The 20,360-nt window shown below is 39.1% G+C and overlaps 1 protein-coding gene across 4 annotated transcripts in view; it reads right to left on the reverse strand.

The window, feature by feature from the left end:
• USP33 (ubiquitin specific peptidase 33) overlaps positions 1 to 20,360 on the reverse strand; it is a 70,699-nt gene that overhangs the window by 17,005 nt on the left and 33,334 nt on the right. For 2 of the 4 annotated variants that reach the window (XM_003892097.3, XM_009211256.1), the window contains exons 8-20: positions 20,131 to 20,244; positions 19,365 to 19,443; positions 17,809 to 18,226; positions 14,511 to 14,651; positions 11,587 to 11,699; positions 10,291 to 10,463; positions 10,098 to 10,192; positions 9,127 to 9,160; positions 6,467 to 6,512; positions 5,744 to 5,924; positions 3,601 to 3,727; positions 2,240 to 2,409; positions 853 to 934 (exon numbers count right to left, since the gene is read on the reverse strand). In XM_003892097.3, the coding sequence (XP_003892146.1) occupies positions 853 to 934; positions 2,240 to 2,409; positions 3,601 to 3,727; positions 5,744 to 5,924; positions 6,467 to 6,512; positions 9,127 to 9,160; positions 10,098 to 10,192; positions 10,291 to 10,463; positions 11,587 to 11,699; positions 14,511 to 14,651; positions 17,809 to 18,226; positions 19,365 to 19,443; positions 20,131 to 20,244 (1,773 nt within the window). The remainder of the gene's footprint in view (positions 1 to 852; positions 935 to 2,239; positions 2,410 to 3,600; positions 3,728 to 5,743; positions 5,925 to 6,466; positions 6,513 to 9,126; positions 9,161 to 10,097; positions 10,193 to 10,290; positions 10,464 to 11,586; positions 11,700 to 14,510; positions 14,652 to 17,808; positions 18,227 to 19,364; positions 19,444 to 20,130; positions 20,245 to 20,360) is intronic. The other 2 variants (XM_009211249.1, XM_009211275.2) reach the window with 1 other exon arrangement.

Consider the following 20,360-nt stretch of genomic DNA (forward strand, 5'->3'; position numbering starts at 1 on the left):
ACCTGGCCAACATGGTGAAACCCCGTCTCTACTAAAAATATAAAAATTAGCCAGGCGTGGAGACGTGCGCCTGTAATCCCAGGTACTCAGGAGGCTGAGGCACAAGAATCACTTGAAACTGGGAGGCAGAGGTTGCAGTGAGTCGAGATCACACCACTGCACTCCAGACTGGGTGACAGAGTAAGACTCCATCTTAAAATTTTTAAATTTACATTGTTAAGGCCAGGCCCAGTGGTGCATGCCCGTAATCCCAGTATTTTGGGAGGCCGAGGCGGCCATATGGCTTGAGCCCAGGAGTTCAAGACCAGCCCGGGCACATGGCGAAACCCCATCTCTACAAAAAAAAAAAACCCCAAAATTAGCCAGACATGGTGATGCATGCCGTGATCCCAGTTACTCGGCAGGCTGAAGCGAGAGGACCACTTGAGCCTAGGAGGTAGAGGCTGCAGTGAGCCGAGATCATGCCACTCCACTCCAGCCTAGGTAACAGAGCAAGACCTTGTCTCAAAAAAAAGAAAAAAAAATTTACAATTTAAGAGTAAGATACTCAATTGTGGGAGTATATACATATGTAAAATTTTAGTGTGGGGATATGCAAAATATTTTAAAGAAAGTACTTAAATTACTACAGCATACCTTTGCAGACAGATAATTAGAACAAAAAAATTAAAATTAATTATCTAGACTATGCCACAGTAGCTACAAAGTCTTCCTACTCACACTTTATAATGAATAAGTGAAGGAAAAAGAATAAACATACAGCACAAGGAGCATCTGTGAAATAATCCAATCCCCTTTTAACCAGTTTAACTGACTTTCACAACACTGTATGGTCTGATTTAAAAAACAAACCTGCTATATAGGTTATCCCAAATGTTCTGAGGCAGCATCAAAACCAGGTCTTCAATATAACCAGCTTTTCTTGGAGGAACACCTAAAAAAAAAAATTTAAACATATTTGTCTCATGCTTTTAATTATATTCCTTTCAAAGATTAAACTCATTTTTTTAACAATAACTAAATGACTGATCAATCCTCATTGTTTTTTTAAGTGGCAGGGTCTTGTTCTGTCACCCAGTCTAGAGAGTACAGTGGCATGATCATGGCTCACAGCAGCCTCAAAATTTCTGGGCTCAAGGGATCCTCCCACACCCGCCTCCTGAGTAGCTGGGACTAGAGGCATGCTTCAACACACCCAGCTAACTTTTTTATTTTTTTGTAGAAACAGGCTCTCATTATGTTGCCTAGGCTGGTCTCGAACTCACAAACTCAAATGATCCTCCTGCTTTGGCCTCCCAAAGTGCTGGGATTAGAGGCATGAGCCATTGTGTCTGGCCATTTTTTTGAGTCAAGGTCTCACTCTGTCACCCAGGCTGGAGTGCAGCAGCATGACCATGGCTCACTGCAACCTCAAACTCTAGGGCTCAAGGAGTCCTCCTGCCTCAGCCTCCTGAGACACTGGGATTACAAGTGTGAGCCACTGCACCCAGCTCAATCATTGTTCTTACATTCTCTCTCCCAAGAAAGGTAATTATAAAGCATTTTTGGTGATTGTGTTTTCTCAAGATGAACATACACCTTAAAATTTCTATGTCCAATACAGGTATCCCTATCCCTTTTGGTTTCACTACAAACATAATTACCATGAATATCCCATCTTCAACCCTGAAGTTTAATCAGCATCATACAAAGGTCCTATTTATTGTAGTAACAAACATTAACACAGCCAATCTCACAAGGGCCAAAGTTACATTTAATTATGAGGCTTTTTTTTCTTAAATCCCAGATACATTTCCATACTTGGGAAAAAAAACCAGCTATTCATTTAGACAATGGGGTTAAGAACCACCAATATAGCTGGCAGATAAAATCACCAGCACAGGAATGCCTCAAGTAGGAAAAATGATGTATAATGGAGGAGCTCACTGTAATGTAAACAGCTGTTTTATGTATCTGACTCTACTATGAAATTAGAGCTTTCACAGAAGAAAAAGGATCTTTAGTGTCCTTAGGCACTAGCAAAAAGTTTAGAAAGCATGTACTCAGTAAATATATGTTCAATAAAGAAGCTAGAGATTATCTATAATTAAAAAGGACAGGTGAATTTCTCAAACCATTAAGTTTGAAAGCAGGTGGGGAAATAGGAAATAAGTGTGTGAGGAAAATTCTTGGCTCTCCTAATTTGCAAATTATTTTACAGCAAACTTCTACCACTGCTTTGCATTACAGGATTTCTTACCTCCATGAATACAAAGGAAGTCATTATTTGAAATAGGGCCAGGTTCGGCAAAGGTCTTAAATTTATTTAGCCACTGTCGAGAAATATAAAACTGAAGGAGGCTTGGTTCCATTATGTTCAACAAATTTGATATCCTTCTCCTCTCTTTTTGTGCCTCTTCACTGCTCTTCCTATTAACAACAATGATTAAATTCAATATGCATTTTACTACATTACTAGTAGATGGATTTTTCTTCCTATTAGACTCAGCACACATATTAACACTATTAGGTCTTGGGAATTTCAAGAGAAATATACTTTGTATTATCCACCAAATACATTACATACCCATAGGGATGACACTGTATCCTATCTACGGGTATCCACATAACTACTGGAACACAGTAAGCATTCAAATGTTTGTTAATAAGATCAAGCTAAATAATTAATCTGCTTCTGTTTCAGGAGCTAGCACCTTCTTTTATAAGATGCTAAAAAATACCAAATATTTTTATAGTAATACTTCCATTATTAGCTACTTTAGGAGAAAATTTGGTACTTAATTCAGACCATCAATGCCTAATTTTTAAATTACAACTTTTTTTTTTTTTTTTGAGACGGAGTCTCACTGTGTCGCCCAGACTGGAATGCAGTGACCAGATCTCAGCTCACTGCAAGCTCCGCCTCCCGGGTTTACGCCATTCTCCTGCCTCAGCCTCCCGAGTAGCTGGGACTACAGGCGCGTGCCACCTCGCCCGGCTAGTTTTTTGCATTCTTTAGTAGAGACGGGGTTTCACCGTGTTAGCCAGGATGGTCTCGATCTCCTGACCTTGTGATCCACCCGTCTCGGCCTCCCAAAGTGCTGGGATTACAGGCTTGAGCCACCGCGCCCGGCTTTTTTTTTTAAGATGGAATCTCACTTTGTTGCCCAGGCTGGAGTGCAGTGGCACAATCTCAGCTCACTGCAACCTCCACCCATGGGGTCAAACCGATTCTCCTGCCTCAGCCTCCTGAGTAGCTGGGATTATAGGCGACTGCCACCATGCCTGGCTAAGTTTTGTATTTTTAGTAGAGACAGGGTTTCACCATCTTGGCCAGGCTGGTCTTGAACTCCTGACCTTGTGATCCACCCACCTCGGCCTCCCAAAGTGCTGTGATTACAGGCGTGAGCCACCACACCCAGCCCTAAAATTAATCTTTCTAAAACAAAATAAATCCCTTTGCTCTTCAAGTAAATGATTTAGCATTTTCTGAACAAAGAATCATTCTACATATACAGCCTTTTACTGTATTTTACTGTAATGAAATAGGAGGAAAACTTCTAATCACTGATAAGCCCAAACTGTGAGATGTTCTTTCACATCTATAGCTATTTCCATTACCTATAGAAAAGAACATAAGCTTCTGCATTTTGTACAGTAGATTCTGAAACTTCAGTGACACTCTGATCATCAAATTCATACCAGAGATTATTTAGATTGTTTCGGCAGTAGGCTATATAGTGTCCACCTGAATTTGAGGGAAAAGAAATCATTACAGTAATAGAAAAACAACACAAGAAAGGAAGATAAACATTTTATATTTCCAGTGCCTAGCACAGTAGCTGGAATATAGGAAGACCTATGCTTGTATTTTTTTTCAATTTGCATGCTTGCCACCATTCCTTCATCACTTGATGACAGAACATGTAATTTTTTTTTATTTTTTATTTTTTTTTTTATTTTTTAAGAGACAGTCTTGCTCTGTTCCCCAAGCTGGAGTGCAGTGAAGGGATCACAGGTCACTGCAGCCTCAAATTTCTGGGCTCAAGCCATCCTCTTGCCTCAGCCTCCTGAGTAATTGGAACCAAAGGTGCACATCCCCACAACCAGCGAATTTATTTTTATTTTTTTAGAGATGGGGTGTTGCCATGTCGTCCAGGCTGTTCTCAAACTCCTAGTCTCAAGTGATCCTTCTGCCTCAGCCTACAAAGGTGCTGGGATTATAGACATGAGTCACTAACACCTGCCAGGGTCTGTCCCGCAGACCCTGACCCAGTGACAGATGAATAAAGTACACTGACACAGATATTCTGCTTTGCCAGTCCAGCTGAGCATCCGGGCCACTTACAGACTTCAAGAAGAGTGCTGTAAGCAGTTGCAACCAAAGCCTCGACCAGCCAGTGAGACTCGCATTTGTTCAGTACAGATTAACTGACAAAGCCTAGAGTCAGCACTACTAGAGGGTAAATGACATTGCAAACATTCCAAGTAGAAAGCAATTAAGCACCCAGTAAATCAAAGGTTAGTCTTAGGACCACATGGGTAAACAAGCTAGTTAGATAAACTCCCCATATTCCTTTGTTTCTACTCTAATTTATTTAACTAAGGGGACAAGGCTGCCTTCAGCCAAGTACTATACGTAAAAACTCCCAGCCCTCCAGAAGGGTTTGTGTATATTTTCTATAACTACAATTTTTCCCACCAGTCTGACTGAACCCCCACAAACACCTAGTTATTAGAAAACATTATCTTTTTTTTCTTTTTTTGAGACAGAGCTTCGCTCTTGTTGCCCAGGCTGGAGTGCAATGGTGCAATCTCGGCTCATTGCAACCTCTACATTCGGGGTTCAAGCTATTCTCCTACCTCAGCCTCCCGACTAGCTGGGATTACAGGCACCCACCACCATGCCCGGCTAATTTTTTGTATTTTTATAGAGACAGAGTTTCATCATGTTGACCAGGCTGGTCACGAACTCCTGACCTCAGATGATCCACCTGCCTCAGCCTCTCAAAGTGCGGGATTATAGGTGTGAGCCACCACACCCAGTTAGAACACATAATCTTTAAAAAACCCAGTAAAAAATCATGTTAGGGCTAGGCGTGGTGGCTCACGCCTGTAATCCCAGCACTTTGGGAGGCCGAGGCAGGTGGATCACGAGGTCAAGAAATCGAGACCATCCTGGCTATCACGGTGAAACCCTGTCTCCACTAAAAATACAAAAAATTAGCCGCGTGTGGTAGCAGGCGCCTGTAGTCCCAGCTACTTGGGAGTCTGAAGCAGGAGAATGGTGTGAACCCGGGAGGTGGAGGTTGCAGTGAGCCAAGTACGTGCCACTGCACTCCAGCCTGGGCAACAGAGCAAGACTCCGTCTCAAAAAAAAAAAACAAAAAAAATCATGTTAATGCCTTATTATTTAACTGTATACAATTTTCAATATTGGAAACATCATAGTAAAAATATTTAATTTCATAAAATTGACATGTTTTTAACAATTAGCAGTAACATCTGTTTTTAACGTTTTTTTCTTTTAGATATTCAGATATTATTTAAAAGATCAATTAGGATGTTTAAGGTTTTTTTTTTTTTTTTTGGTAGAGATGGGGTTTCACTATATTGCCCAGGCTGGTCTCAAACTCCTGGCTTTAAGTGATTCTCTCACCTCAGTCTCCCAAAAGGCTGGTATTACAGGTATGAGCCACCATCCCTAGGCTTATTTTAATTTTTTTTTTTAATCTAGGAACATCTGTTAAACCTATATACTTACTACTTGCAGTTCCATGATGGCAAATGACTGACAGAAGATCATAAGTCACAATTTGAGCTGGACTATCCTTAGCAAGAAATGGCTGAAGATCCAAGCCTTCCAGTGGAAATGAAACATGGGTACTGATTTTGGTGGAAAACATTAGTTCATGTCTGAATCTTTTAAGGTGGATGCATAAAATCTAAAAGAATAAAATTCAAAACTAATTTGTCAATACAGAAAACAAAAAGCATTATAATAGGTAAAAGTTAGTAATATTTTTATTCAACAAGCAAGAAACTGAGGTGTTCAATCAAAATACAATTATAAAGTTATTTACATTTTTATTTAGTTTTAAATGCTAAAGGAGTCTATTCAATATATACTGAAGTGTCAAGGTTAAGTATTAATCTGCAATTATAACCTGCTTCCAGAGATGTTAAAAATATGGAAATGGTGAAACAAGGTACTTTCTAAGTTCACTGCTATTTGTTTTTCTAATTTTACATTTTAGACCTGGCAAGATCCTGCGAGTATGATTACACTTTGTTCAACGTAGCACACTGTTAAAGGACACTTACGGTATTTAACTTAATATTTTAAAAATGAATAATCTTAAAAAGGCACGCACAGCAACCATTCAATTCTTTAACCAAGCAAAGAGAATTTATTACTACATTTTGTTACATTAATACTCTATGTTCCTACCACATAATACAAGTTGAGCTAAAATAATGTCCATACCTCAGGAAACTTTTGTACTTTACAAAACTTTACTCCATTTCTCAACCTAAGGGGAGAAAAGAGAAAATCAATTAGTCTACAAAAAAACTTAGTATATTTAAATTTGCAGCCAAAATCTTTTAGAAAATGCAGAGATCCAGCCAGGCCAACATGGTGAAATCCCGTCTCTACTAAAAATACAAAATTAGCCAGGCATGGTGGCACATGCCTGCAGTCCCAGATACTCGGGAGGCGGAGGTAGGAGAATCACTTGAACCCAGGAGGCAAAGTTTGCAGAGAGCCGAGATCGCACCATCGTACTCCAGCCTGGGCTGGAGTGAGACCCTGTCTGGAAAAAAAAAAAAAAAAAAAAAACAGAACAAGAAAAGAAAGAAAGGGAAGGGGAAGGGGAAGGGGAAGGGAAAGGGGAAGGGGAAGGGGAAGGGGAAGGGGAAGGGGAAGGGGAAGGGGAAGGCAAGGCAAGGAAAGGCAAGGCAAGGCAAGGCAGAGACAAAAGATATCAGACTAGAAATACTTGCCACTGAATTATGTTACATGTATACATTAAATATCTTAATCAAAACACTGGAGTCCCTTATTGTAAAAAATAATTTAAACTGGCCGGGTGCGGTGGCTCACGCCTGTAATCTCAGCACTTTGGGAGGCCAAGGCGGGCAGATCATAAGGTCAGGAGATTGAGACAATCCTGGTCAACATGGTGAAACCCCATGTCTACTAAAATACAAAAAATTAGCCGGGCATGGTGGCACGTGCCTGTAGTCCCAGCTACTGAGGAGGTTGAGGCAGAGCAATCACTTGAACGCAGGAGGCGGAGGCTGCAGTGAGCCAATATCGTGCCACTGCACTCCAGCCTGGTGACAGAGCAAGACTCCATCTCAAAAAATAATAATAGTAATTTAAACCAAGGTATCAGTAATAAAAAATTTAGAGAGTTATAAAACTCTTTGGTGAAAATTGTTTTAACAAATGTGCTACTGTCTATGGTGTGGCTATGCCTTTAAAATATCTAGATATTCAGTAAAACCAGATAAAGCAAAATCTCAGTTTTATAAAATGTGTAGTTCAAGTTAATATATCAAAATCTTAGCCAGGCACCATGGCTCATGCCTATAATCCCAGCATTTTGGGAGGCCGAGGTGGGCAGATCACCTGAGGTCAGGAGTTCAAGACCAGCCTGACCAATATGGCAAAACCCCATCTCTACTAAAAATACAAAAATTAGCTGGGTGTGGTGGCGAGCACCTGTAATCCCAGCTACTCAAGAGGTTCAGGCAGGGAAAATTGCTTGAACCCAGAAGGCAGAGGTTGCAGTGAGCCGAGTTACACCACTGCACTCCAGCCTGGGTGACAGAGCAAGGCTCCTTCTCAAAAAAAAAAAAAAAAGTCTTGGCCGGGCACAGTGGCTCATGCTTGTAATTTCAGCATTTTGGGAAGCCAATGTTGGCAAATCGTTGTGAGCCAAGGACTTTGCGACCAGCCTGTGCAACATAAACCCCATCTCTACAAAAAATACAAATTAGCCAGGCATGGTGCATGCATCTGTAGTCCCAGCTACTTCAGAGGCTGAGGCAGGAGGATCGCTTGTGACCAGGAAGCTGAGGCTGCAAAGAGCTGTTATTATGCTAGTGAACCTTCAGCCTTGGTGACAGAATGAGACTATGTCTCAAATGGAAAAAAAAAAAAAAGTTTATTCTTACATGTGGTAAAAAGATAAAGGATGGTTATTATTAATAATCAAAATTAATACACATTCGACAGATCTCTACTTTGAATTTGGAGGTAGATGCAAGGTTCTTTTCCATCTTCCCTGTTATCTTTTTCCTAGTATGCTTTGCTTTACAAGAAACAATCCCTTTCCAAGCCAACTTCCTTCTCAGCAGGCAGCTAGGGCTTCAAGAACAAAGTGATAAAATGTCTCCAAAAGTAGAAGTCAGCTTTCTCATCTTTATCAACCAAATAGTATACCATTCCTTTCTGTCATGTCATGATCAGTTGCAGATCAATGTTTCCTTGAGGTTACTGCCAAGAAGTAGAAGTCTGTATTATCCCAGATCTTATTAGCAGGCCGTTGTATGTCTATTATAGAGATTGAGAAGAAATTTCCAGTTCACTCTGCCTCACAAATAGTTGCTTTTCGCCAAGTCTTCCAACACTTTTTTCTGACTTACCACTAAGAAGCATTGAAAGTCTAAATTGATTACAAGATAGAAAAAGGCAGCTGGTAGTAGATGTAAACAAAATCAGACTTTAGCTCTCTTTTTTGTCTGCCACTGTAACAGCAGATAACATTGAAGTTGGTATAACCATTAGGAATTTTATGTAGATCTGAAACGTTGTACCTTTTACTTCCTGAATCTAGCCTGTTAAAATCGTAATTCAGAAGAAAATATTGCCTTATTTAGGAAAACGTTTTATGCAAAATCACGTACAGATTTCATCCCTCAAAATATACTCTCTCACATCTTAGATAAGCCTATTAAATCTGTCAAATTTTTACCTTACATTTGTTTCACAAAACAGCTAATCTCTATTATTACTAGCATAAAGCTTTCTGGCCTATATTTTTCTAAATACAGTGCAAATTTAACTCCACATACCCAATTCGAAAAACCAAGAAAAATACACAACATGAAATTAAAAGCACTGTCAATGTCACTTACTTTTTGCATTTTTCACAACTGTACATATTGTCACCTGCAAATAAAACAGATGTGGCATTGGTTTCAAATTAACAGCAAATTGCTTATTATGGTCCTGTAATTCTTTGATTTTGCCCCATGCTGACCTCCCACCACAGTAAAACAAGGTTCCCTTTTTTCAGTCTATGCTCATGAATCAGGTTACTGTTTACCTTCCCCTCCCTTAACTCCTGCCAACATTGAAGACCTACCTCAAATAGTATCTTTTCCATTTATTCATTGAACAAAACTTACTGAGTGCCTGTCATATGTCAAAGCAAGGTACTAGATACACAAAAATAGTGAATGACCTTAAATGATATGGAGCAGTTCACAATTACAGACACATAAATAAGTCCATTATTTTGATTGAGTTTGCCCTTCTATGGATCTCAGAACAGCTTTAAAACATTTCACTGCTGGGCGCAGTGGCTCACGCCTGTAATCCCAGGACTTTGGGAGGCCGAGGTGGGCAGATCACAAGGTCAGGAGATTGAGACCATCCTGGTGAACATTGTGAAACCCCGTCTCTACTAAAAATACAAAAAAATTAGCCGGGCGTGGTGGCGGGCACCTGTAGTTCCAGCTACTCGTGAGGCTGAGGCAGGAAAATGGCATGAACCTAGCGGGGTGGAGCTTGCAGTAAGCGGAGATTGTGCCACTTCACTCACTCCAGCCTGGGCAACAGAGCGAGATTCCGTCTCAAAAAAAAAAAAAAAATTTCACCTATCATTTGTCTTATACTACAGGAATTCACATGAATTACTTAAGGATGCGATTTTTCTTGTTATATTTATATCATCAAGGTAGACACTAACCTAATGCCAATATGTGAAATTACTATTAAGCTGTCTTAAAACTTAGCTTTTATGAATACATTTTATTATTTAGTCCCACTTGTATTTTAGATTCACCTACAACAATTTAGCCATAGATATTACTGTATTTCTTACCTTTTAATTCATCTCTGGCAAAGAAGGCAGCAAGACAATCTTGCAAGGTTACTACTGGACCCCAAAACCAGCTAGGGACACATGAGACAACAAACCTGAAACATCATTGATAGAAAAAAAAGGAAGTGTTCTGCCAGTACAGCAGAAACAGCAGTTTTAACAATCATGTAATACAAAGAAAATAAATGCATACCTCTTCACATATTCCATGAAAAAAGCTATCCACCCTTGTGGAGCATATGCTTCGCCACATGATCCTGCTTTGACTATAGAAGTTGGATGACTTGATGAATGCAGCTTAGCAAGGTCTTCCTTGCCAGGAATTGGCAAGGACAGATCTTGAAAGGTCTCGAGGGTTACAGACACCTAAAATTGTTTCGTGTTTTAAAAATGGGATGAACATAATGCAGCAAAACATTTACAAGGTTAGATTTTAGACTCTAAAGATCAAAGCATGTTTAAACACGAAAAACAAAAAAAACACACACACAAATTGAACAGCTTGAATAGTCAAAATAGCAAAAAAAAGAAAAAAAAAAAAAACGCTTGCTCTGTATCAGGTATCTTCACATAAGCCCTGTGCAGTAGCTATTAGCATCCCCATTACAATCACAGATGCTGCAGCATTAAACACCCCAAATCCAGCCACTGCATCTTGAGGTCCAAACTCTTAAGCACTATTGTATTTATTTTTGAAAACTGACCTTGATGGTAGTTTTAAAATGTTTTTTTAAAAAGCCTCAGGCAAAACCTGGCATCTAATTTTAAATAGCTAAAAATATGTCTGATAATTTCACTTAAATATTTAGTACCAAAATAACCTACATTAAAACGATCCTATTGAAAGTTCTTAGATCTGACTTGAGATTCCAACACAATAATTGAAATCTTTTTTGTTTTTGAGATGTTATTTCACATTCATCATTGCACTAAAGTAAAACTGTACTTAAGAAAAGCTCAAAGAAACTTTGAAGGATTGAAGTGTTATTAAAAAAATCATGATTTTAATTTATGCCTTGGTTATTGTCTATGAATTTGATACTACCTTTAGTATCTGAGTACCAACCTAAACATGGAAAAATATTTACAAACCATATTATAACCAAATATAAAAGATACATTCACAGCTTTGTACCTGTGAATATCAACAAATTTCCAGTACACAAATTTCATCAGCCTGGGAGAATATGCAGGTGTTACTAATTCTTGTTGCTGAGCAACTTCTCGCCTTTATATGTAACCAAAATAGATGGCGAAGGATAATATGTGCCTGTCCAATGATGGGTCACTATCCTTTAAACAGGATGCTGCTACTTCCAAAAAAGTAAATTCTACACCTAGAATCAATTTGTATTGATGTAAACACAATAAATGCATGTAAGATCATCAATAGCAAAGAGAAGGAATTAAACTTTTCACATCATCTTGTCACATTTTTAAAGAGCATTTGACAGGAATTTTCTGTGTATTCTAATACCCTCATACTCACCCTGTCACAAGTCAGACACTGCACTGAACTAATGATTGTTCCATCAAATATGTCTGAAATAACACTTCTGTATTTCTTGTGCTGTTTTTTTCTCTTTGGAGATGCAGACTGAGCTAGGATTGAAAAACATTAAAAAAAAAATCAAAGCAGCTCTTCACATTTTTCTCTGGAATCTTTTTTTGTCTTGTCAATCTTACTTGTATATGATCTCTAGAATCCTTAAACTGTAAAACTTACTGTGTTGATAAGGAAATTTTCAAAATACTCTTCAAAAGAGCATAAGCATTAAAAAAAGAAAAGAAACTAAGCAGACAAGGCTTAAGATGTTTTTTGTTGTTATTGTTTTGTTTTGAGACGGAGTCTCGCATTGTCACCCATGCTGGAGTACAGTGGCACAATCTCGGCTCACTGCAAGCTCCGCCTCCCGGGTTCACGCCATTCTCCTGCCTCAGCCTCCCAAGTAGCTGGGACTATAGGTGCCTGCCACCACACCCAGCTAAGTTTTTGTATTTTCAGTAGAGACAGGGTTTCACCATGTTAGCCAGGATGGTCTTGATCTCCTGACCTCATGATCTGCCCGCCTTGGCCTCCCAAAGTGCTGGGATTACAGGTGTGAGCCACCGCGCCTGGCCTGTCGTTTTTTAAAAGTATGATCGTTGGCCACCATAAATGTAAGAAAGGGAACAAATTCATATAAGAAAAGGAACAAATTCTAAATTAGCACAATATTGATCACTGGGATGTTATTTAAATGTTCTACAAGTCAAAAGAAGAGGCAAAGAGGTTAGAAAGTGAGGGAAAGATGATGAAAGTCATCATCAGGCTGAAGATGAAATAGAAGGGGTTCAGTCTCCCTATCCTGATTTCAGAGCAATTCTGTTTTCACTTATTTGTTTTGGTTTCCAAGCAAGGCTTTATTTGAAGAAAAGATTCCATTATTTAAAGTTTTTAAGAGTTCTTTATATATTTCTGGATACATGTCCTTTGCTAGCTGTATGATTTATAAATATATCCAACCTTATCTTCCCATTCTCTGAATGTCCTTTGTCAACAAAAATTTTTAATTTTTTTCTTTAATGGATCATGCTTCTAACGTCTTTAAGAACCCTTTGTCTAACCCAAGGCCACGAAGACTTTCTCCTATGTTTTCTTCTAAGAAAACATAATACTGGAACTCTCATATATACCTGGAAGGAATACTAAATGGTAGACACTCTGGTAAAAAGTCTGGCAGTTTAATACAACTATAAGCATTAAACAAACATAAAACCCAGTAACCCCACTTCTAGGTATTTGTCCTAGACAAATGAAAACATGTTCTTATAAAAACCTGTACATAAATTTTAGACCAACATTATTCATAATTGCCAAAAATTGGAAACAATTCAAAAGTCCACCAATGAGTAAGTAAATAAATAGTGGTATACCCATAAAAAATGAAATATTAGGCCAGGCACGGTGGCTCACGCCTGTAATCCCAGCACTTTGGGAGGCAGAGCCGGGCAGATCACGAGGTCAGGGGTTCAAGACCAGCATGGTCCATCTCTACTAAAAATACAAAAAATTAGCCAGGTATGGTGGCGCACACCTGTAGTCTCAGCTACTCGGGAGGCTGAGGCAAGAGAATTGCTTGAACCTGGCAGGCGGAGACTGCAGTGAGCAAAGGTTGCACCACTCCACTCTAGCCTGGGCGACAGTGAGACTCCGTCTCAAAACAAAACAAAACAAAACAAAAAGAAGTATTACTGGGCCGGGCACGGTGGCTCAAGCCTGTAATCCCAGCACTTTGGGAGGCCGAGACGGGCGGATCACGAGGTCAGGAGATCGAGACCATCCTGGCTAACACGGTGAAACCCCGTCTCTACTAAAAAATACAAAAAACTAGCCGGGCGAGGTGGCGGGCGCCTGTAGTCCCAGCTACTCGGGAGGCTGAGGCAGGAGAATGGCGTAAACCCGGGAGGCGGAGCTTGCAGTGAGCTGAGGTCCGGCCACTGCACTCCAGCCTGGGTGATAGAGCAAGACTCCGTCTCAAAAAAAAAAAAAAAAAAGAAGTATTACTTGGTAATAAAAGGAACAAACTATTCAGACATGCAGTAACATGACTGAATCTCAAATGCATTATCCTGAGAGGCAAACCTGTTTCAAAAGACTACATATAAAAAGATTTCGGCCGGGCGCAGTGGCTCAAGCCTGTAATCCCAGCACTTTGGGAGGCCGAGACGGGCGGATCACGAGGTCAGGAGATCGAGACCATCCTGGCTAACACGGTGAAACCCCATCTCTACTAAAAAATACAAAAAACTAGCCGGGCGAGGTGGCGGGCGCCTGTAGTCCCAGCTACTCAGGAGGCTGAGGCCGGAGAATGGCGTAAACCCGGGAGGCGGAGCTTGCAGTGAGCTGAGATCCGGCCACTGCACTCCAGCCCGGGCGACAGAGCCAGACTCCGTCTCAAAAAAAAAAAAAAAAAAAAAAAAAAGATTTTAGAAAATCAAAAGACTACATACTATATGATTCCATTTATATGACATTCTAGGAAAAGGCAAAACAATAAGAAAAGAGAATCAAGGATGCCAGAACATAGGAGTAGAGAGATGATCTGATTACAAAGTAGTACTATGCAGGAATTCTTTGCGGTGTTAGAACTGTTCTGTATTTCGTTTGTGGTGGAGTAACAAGAATCTATGCTGCAGGTGTTAAAATTCATAAAGCTCTACACAAGAAAAAGTGAATTCAACTGTATGTAAAATTTTAAAAACAGAGTACCAACACACAAAATTTGTAATCATGTCTATGTAAAATTACGCTATCAATTTTAAAAGATCAAATCGTATTTCATAATTAACACTTTAAATTATCAAAAATCAAAACCATCATTTTAAACTAAGACCCAAAGCAAAAGAGACTGAATAAGAGAAACTTTTTACCTTTTTTGTGTGGTGGTGCCAATCCTGGCCATAAATTGCCTGATTTAGGAGGGCTTGCTGATAAACGTGGATTAACACCTTCATTTGACGGAAGGATTTGTGGTGTAGACAGGTCATTCGAATGGACATCAGTGATATATTCTGTAAGATTTAAAATTTGTATTATTACCCTAAATAGGAAAATTATTCTAACTGTCCAGTAATGTTAATTTAAAGGTTTCTTAATTTGATACTTTGAACACAATTCATACTAACAAATGTCAAGTTAAACACTTAACAAAGTGCTTACTAAGAAAAATAACAGTAACCTTCTACCCAGAAATCCAACTAATTTTTGTTTGTTTATTTATTTTGAGACAGAGTCTCCCTCTGTCCCCCAGGCTGGAGTGCAGAGGTGCGATCTCAGCTCACTGTAACCTCCACCTCCCAGATTTAAGCAATTCTCCTACCTCAGCCTCCCAAGTAGCTGAGATTACAGGCATGTGCCACCAGGCCCGGCTCATTTTTGTATTTTTAGTAGAGATGGGGTTTCACCACGTTGGCTAGGTTGGTCTCAAACTCCTGGCCTCAAGTGATCCACCCACTCTGGCCTCCCAAAGTGTTTGGATTATAGATGTGAACCACCATGCCCGACCCCAACTAATGTTTATAACATACTACTATTACAGGCAGTTTAGGAAGTGAGCATTGGAAATACAAAGCCAAAGAGGATCTTGTTTGTCCAAATATAGCATTAAAAAAAAAAAAGAGGCTAGGCTGGGTGGCTAACGCCTATAATCCCAACACTGGGAGGCCAAGATGGGAAGACTGCTTGAGCCCAGGAGTTCAAGACCAAACTGGGCAACATCATGAGACCCCCCATCTCTACAAAAAAAATCTAAAAATTAGTGTACGCCTGTAGTCCTGGCTACTCAAGAGGCTGAGGTGCAAGGATCACTTGAGCCCAGGAGGTTGAGGCTGTGGTGAGATGTGATCATGCCACTGCACTCCAGCCTGGGTGACGGAATGAGACCCTGTTTCAGATGAAAAAAAAAAAAAAAAAAAAAGATATTCAGGACAGTTTTTTAGAAGTTCAAAACCATGTGAAAGAAAAACAGATTATTCTCCCAAACTAACATAATAATCAAAATCAAGAAATGTAGGTATAAAGTAATCATAAATTATTTTGTTCTTACTGTAATAAAAGAAAAAACACACTACTTCATCAGGAAATACTTTTTCTAGAATTATAAGATGAATCAAGAAAATATAAGAGCTATCTTAATTGTTTGCTTTGGATTCCTAGTGCCTAACATATTCCAGGGCAAGGGAATGTGCTCAGTAACTATTTGAGTGAAGAAAAGAGAATTGTTCATAAGAGATCTTGAAAGGGGATGTACTCAGAAATTTTTCCAGATAATGCAAAATCGGTTTTCACACAGGCATTTCTCAATTTTTCAACCATGACTAAATGAGACTGCATAATATTGGGAGTGAAAAAACAACTCACTCTAGGACTTTCTGAAGGGAATAAAGTTAATGAGATTTAGATTGGGAGTTGGCAATTTTTTCCTCTAACGGACCAGAGAGTAAGTATTTTAGGTTTGTGTGCCTTACAGACTTCACCAGATTTTTTTCATTAAGCCCTTAAAACACCTAAAAGCTCAGACTCCTGACTTAGGTTATCCCCTAATTACTATATATAAGAACAAACCTGTTACAGAGCAATAAAAAATGAGTATGTCCCTAATTAGGCTTAACTGGGCTTTTGACAAGAAAATCCTGGACAGCAGTCAAAGCTAAGTCTTTCAATACTGATACCTGACATATTTATTCACTCCCAATTTCTACACAAGATCAGGATAATTAAGGAGCCTAACACTCTTAGTCTTCCTGACTAGAAAGCATCTGTGCACTTTACACAAGTGAACCACAAATCTTCCTATAGTTAAGAATATTTCTCAAGAAGAAATTTTGGATTCATTCAAATACCTAAATAAATTGTTTAGTTACTCTCACTCTTCAGTAATCACAGAAAAAAAACTTTTTTACATTACATGCCTGCCACTTATTTTAAGATCACATAATTTGAACCTCTAACAGCCCAATTTTGTGTGCTTTGGAAAACTAAATACCACATTTAAAGCCAAGAGAAGTTAAGTCTTGAAGAGATAAATTACAAGGCAATTCAGCTTTCATTTGGCCACATGCTCTTTCTCAAAGGAACACTGACTAGTATCACGGCATAATCTATCACAGCAGGGCTCACTATAGTTAATTAAACTTCTACACTAAAACACATCTGACGTGACTCCAATGACAACAATCTTTTTTTTTTTTTTTTTTTTTTGAGACGGAGTCTCGCTTTGTCGCCCAGGCTGGAGTGCAGTGGCCGGATCTCAGCTCACGGCAACCTCCGCCTCCCGGGTTTACGCCATTCTCCTGCCTCAGCCTCCCGAGTAGCTGGGACTACAGGCGCCCGCCACTTCGCCCGGCTAGTTTTTTTTGTATTTTTAGTAGAGACGGGGTTTCACCGTGTTAGCCAGGATGGTCTCGATCTCCTGACCTCGTGATCCGCCCGTCTCGGCCTCCCAAAGTGCTGGGATTACAGGCTTGAGCCACCGCGCCCGGCCAATGACAACAATCTTAATCTACTAATGTATATAATTAGAAAATTGCTGGTCGGGCGCGGTGGCTCACGCTTGTAATCCCAGTACTTTGGGAGGCCGAGGCAGGTGGATCACCTGAGGTCGGGAGTTCAAGACCAGCCTGACCAACATGGAGAAACCCCGTCTCTACTAAAAATACAAAATTAGTCGGGGTGGTGGCACATGCCTGTAATCCCAGCTACTCGGGAGGCTGAGGCAGGAGAATTGCTTGAACCCGGGAGGCGGAGGTTGCCGTGAGCCGAGATCGCGCCATTGCACTCCAGCCTGGGCAAAAAGAGTGAAACTCTATCTCAAAAAAAAAAAAAAAAAGTAAATTGCAATTTGGGTTGTTTGCTTTTTTCCAGGATCACAACATAATTTGCTTAAAATAAAAGAGAAAATTCTGGGGAGCCCAATTTTTCAGATTACTGCATGACTATACAAAAGACATCTGATGAAATGTTTACTTCAAAAGGAGAATTAATTTCTTATATAATTAAATGACCCCAAAATTTCCTTTTCTACTCAGGTTCTATCATTTTATGACCAATACTCACATGCAAATACTGCTAAACTATAATTCTAATTAGAAATACCCAAAGTAACAATTAAACACCCATGTCTACAAATGAAATAATATCATTTTCATGAACAAACTACTAAATTGTCACCTGAAGCTCTGCTGTGTATTTGCACTTTGACAGTTTCCTGGTTGTTTAAGTCAACTGTTTCAGATATAGAGTCTCTATCTTTATCTAATTCGCCTTCAGAATTTACTTTATTAATCTTATTGCATATCTTCTCTTTTTGCCAATCTTTTGACATTTCTGAATTGTTTTCATCATCCTGAATTAACATTGTTGTTTCATTATTATCTTCAGAAAAGCCTCTAGAGCCATTTTCATTTTCTGCTTTATCACTGTTGCTACAAGATTCACAAGACTGAAAATCTACATCTGACTGGCTCTTGTCTTCTTCCATTGTCTCCTCAGTGGTTATGGTTTGCGGATCTTCTTCTACTTCCATGACTTGCTCTTTCAATTCTTCATGAAGCAGATCCATTAAACATCGAAGGAATTCTTGAGCATCCTAATATATCAGCAACATAATGTTACCACTTCATTACATGTGTATATAGAAACATAAGGGAAAATATACAAAATATCATTATCAACTTATATATAAACATACAGCACTATATTGAGAAAATACCAGTTTGTAGAGCATAAAGCACTAGAGAAATGAAGATGCACTCACTTCCAAAAAGTTAGGTAAATAAAGTTTTCTTTTTTTGAGATGGGGTCTCATTCTGTTGTCCAAGCTGGAATGCTGTGGCATGACCACAGCTCACTGTAGCCTCGATCCCCCAGGTGCAAGCAATTCTCCCACCTCAGCCTTCTTAGTAGCTGAGACCACATGCATGAGCCATCACACCCGGTTGATACATATTTTTAAATTATTTTTAGAAATGAGGTCTCCCTATGTTACCCAGGCTGGTCTCAAGCCCCTGGGCTCAAGCAGTCCACCTATCTTGGCCTCCTAAAGTGCTGGGATTACAGGCATGAGTCATCACGCCCAGTCAGATAAAAATTTTAATAAACTAAAGATGATCTAAAGGTCAACTTCAGCTGGATGTAGGGGCTCATGCTTGTAATCCTAACATTTAGGGACACCAAGGAGGGAGGATCGTTTGAGTCAGGAGTTCAAGACCAGCCGGGGCAACATAATGAGACATTATCACTCTTATTAAAAAAAAAAAAGGCTGGATACAGTGCCTCATGACTGTAATCCAACACTTTGGGAGGCCAAGAAGGGTGGATCACCTGAGGTCAAGAGTTCAAGTCCGGCTTGACCAACATGGCGAAACCCTATCTCTACTAAAAATACAAAAATTAGCCAGGCATGGTGGCACACACTTGTAATCCCAGTTACTCCGGAGGCTGAGGCAAGAGAATCGCTTGAACCCAGGAGCTGGAGGCTGCAGTGAGCCAAGATTGCACCACTGCACTCCAGCCTGGGCGACAGAGCAAGACTCTGCCTCAAAAAAAGATAAAGATAAAGGAAAGTTGAAAAAATATAAATAAACAAGAAAAAGGGTTACTATTCTTGGCAAAAGAAAGACACAAGGAGTGATGACCCCAAAAGATAAGTGGACCAAAAAAAAAACATAATGGCATTTTCAAAATTTATTTAGATTAAAATTACAAAAGAAAAGCAATAAACTAACCTGCTGAGAATACCCCCGAAATGTTGGATTTACAGTTTTAATTCCTTGAAACAGATTAGTAGGCACAACAGATCCTGGCCTGAGCAAGAAAACATTTTTAAAGAGTAATTTTTGTTATTTTTAATTTTTATTTTAAAAATTAACAACCAATAATTCAAAGTGTTAAATAAATTGAAAATTACATTTCAAAAAAATCATTCAAAACTGCCTAATATGTTTCACAGGCACATCAGAACACCTTATCCTTGATATTTTAAGTGATATTTTACTGCTATACTCCCTCAATTAAATGATTATGCTTCACCCCATGACTTTTCAAAAATGCAAATTTCCCAAATAGTTCTAAAACAAAATTATTAACATATTACAGTAAACTGTGATCCTAATGCTAAACTTTAGAATAAATAAACATAAGCAGGAAAATATTCATATAGTATTTAGGGTCTGATTTTATCATTGTGAGAATGCCTACTCCTGAATATAAAACTCTAAAGTTCCAGTAACAGCAGCTGTATAGCAGCTTTAACATTCCAACACTATATCACCAGTCCAAATACTTCCAGACTTTCATGACACCTTCATCTGCTTCTAAACTTCTCTGACACCTTACATTCAGCTTCAAATGTAACATGCCTGAAACAAAGCTGTCTCAAATCTCTCTGTCTTCTACTTTTTTCTGGCTCCATAAATGGACCTGCATCCTTTAAATATTTATAATATTCATTTAAAAGTTTAATAACGAAGAAAAGTATATTAAGTTACATACCTGCTTTTATGCCACAGCTCTGTCATTAGTTTGAGATAACTTTTACAAATGGCAGGTTTCTTATCTGTTCGTGCTAATCCTCCACAATCAAGAAAAAACTGTGTCAAAGGTGGGCTAATTTTAAAAAGAGAAAAATGTTAGAGTGGAGTCAAAGCTAATACTGATTATTTCTAGTCATTCAATTAACTGACAACATGTACATCCCTATAGCTGTCATTTCTTTCTTTGAT

Source organism: Papio anubis, chromosome 1 (assembly GCF_008728515.1).
Source record: "Papio anubis isolate 15944 chromosome 1, Panubis1.0, whole genome shotgun sequence".
Lineage (NCBI taxonomy): Eukaryota > Metazoa > Chordata > Mammalia > Primates > Cercopithecidae > Papio > Papio anubis.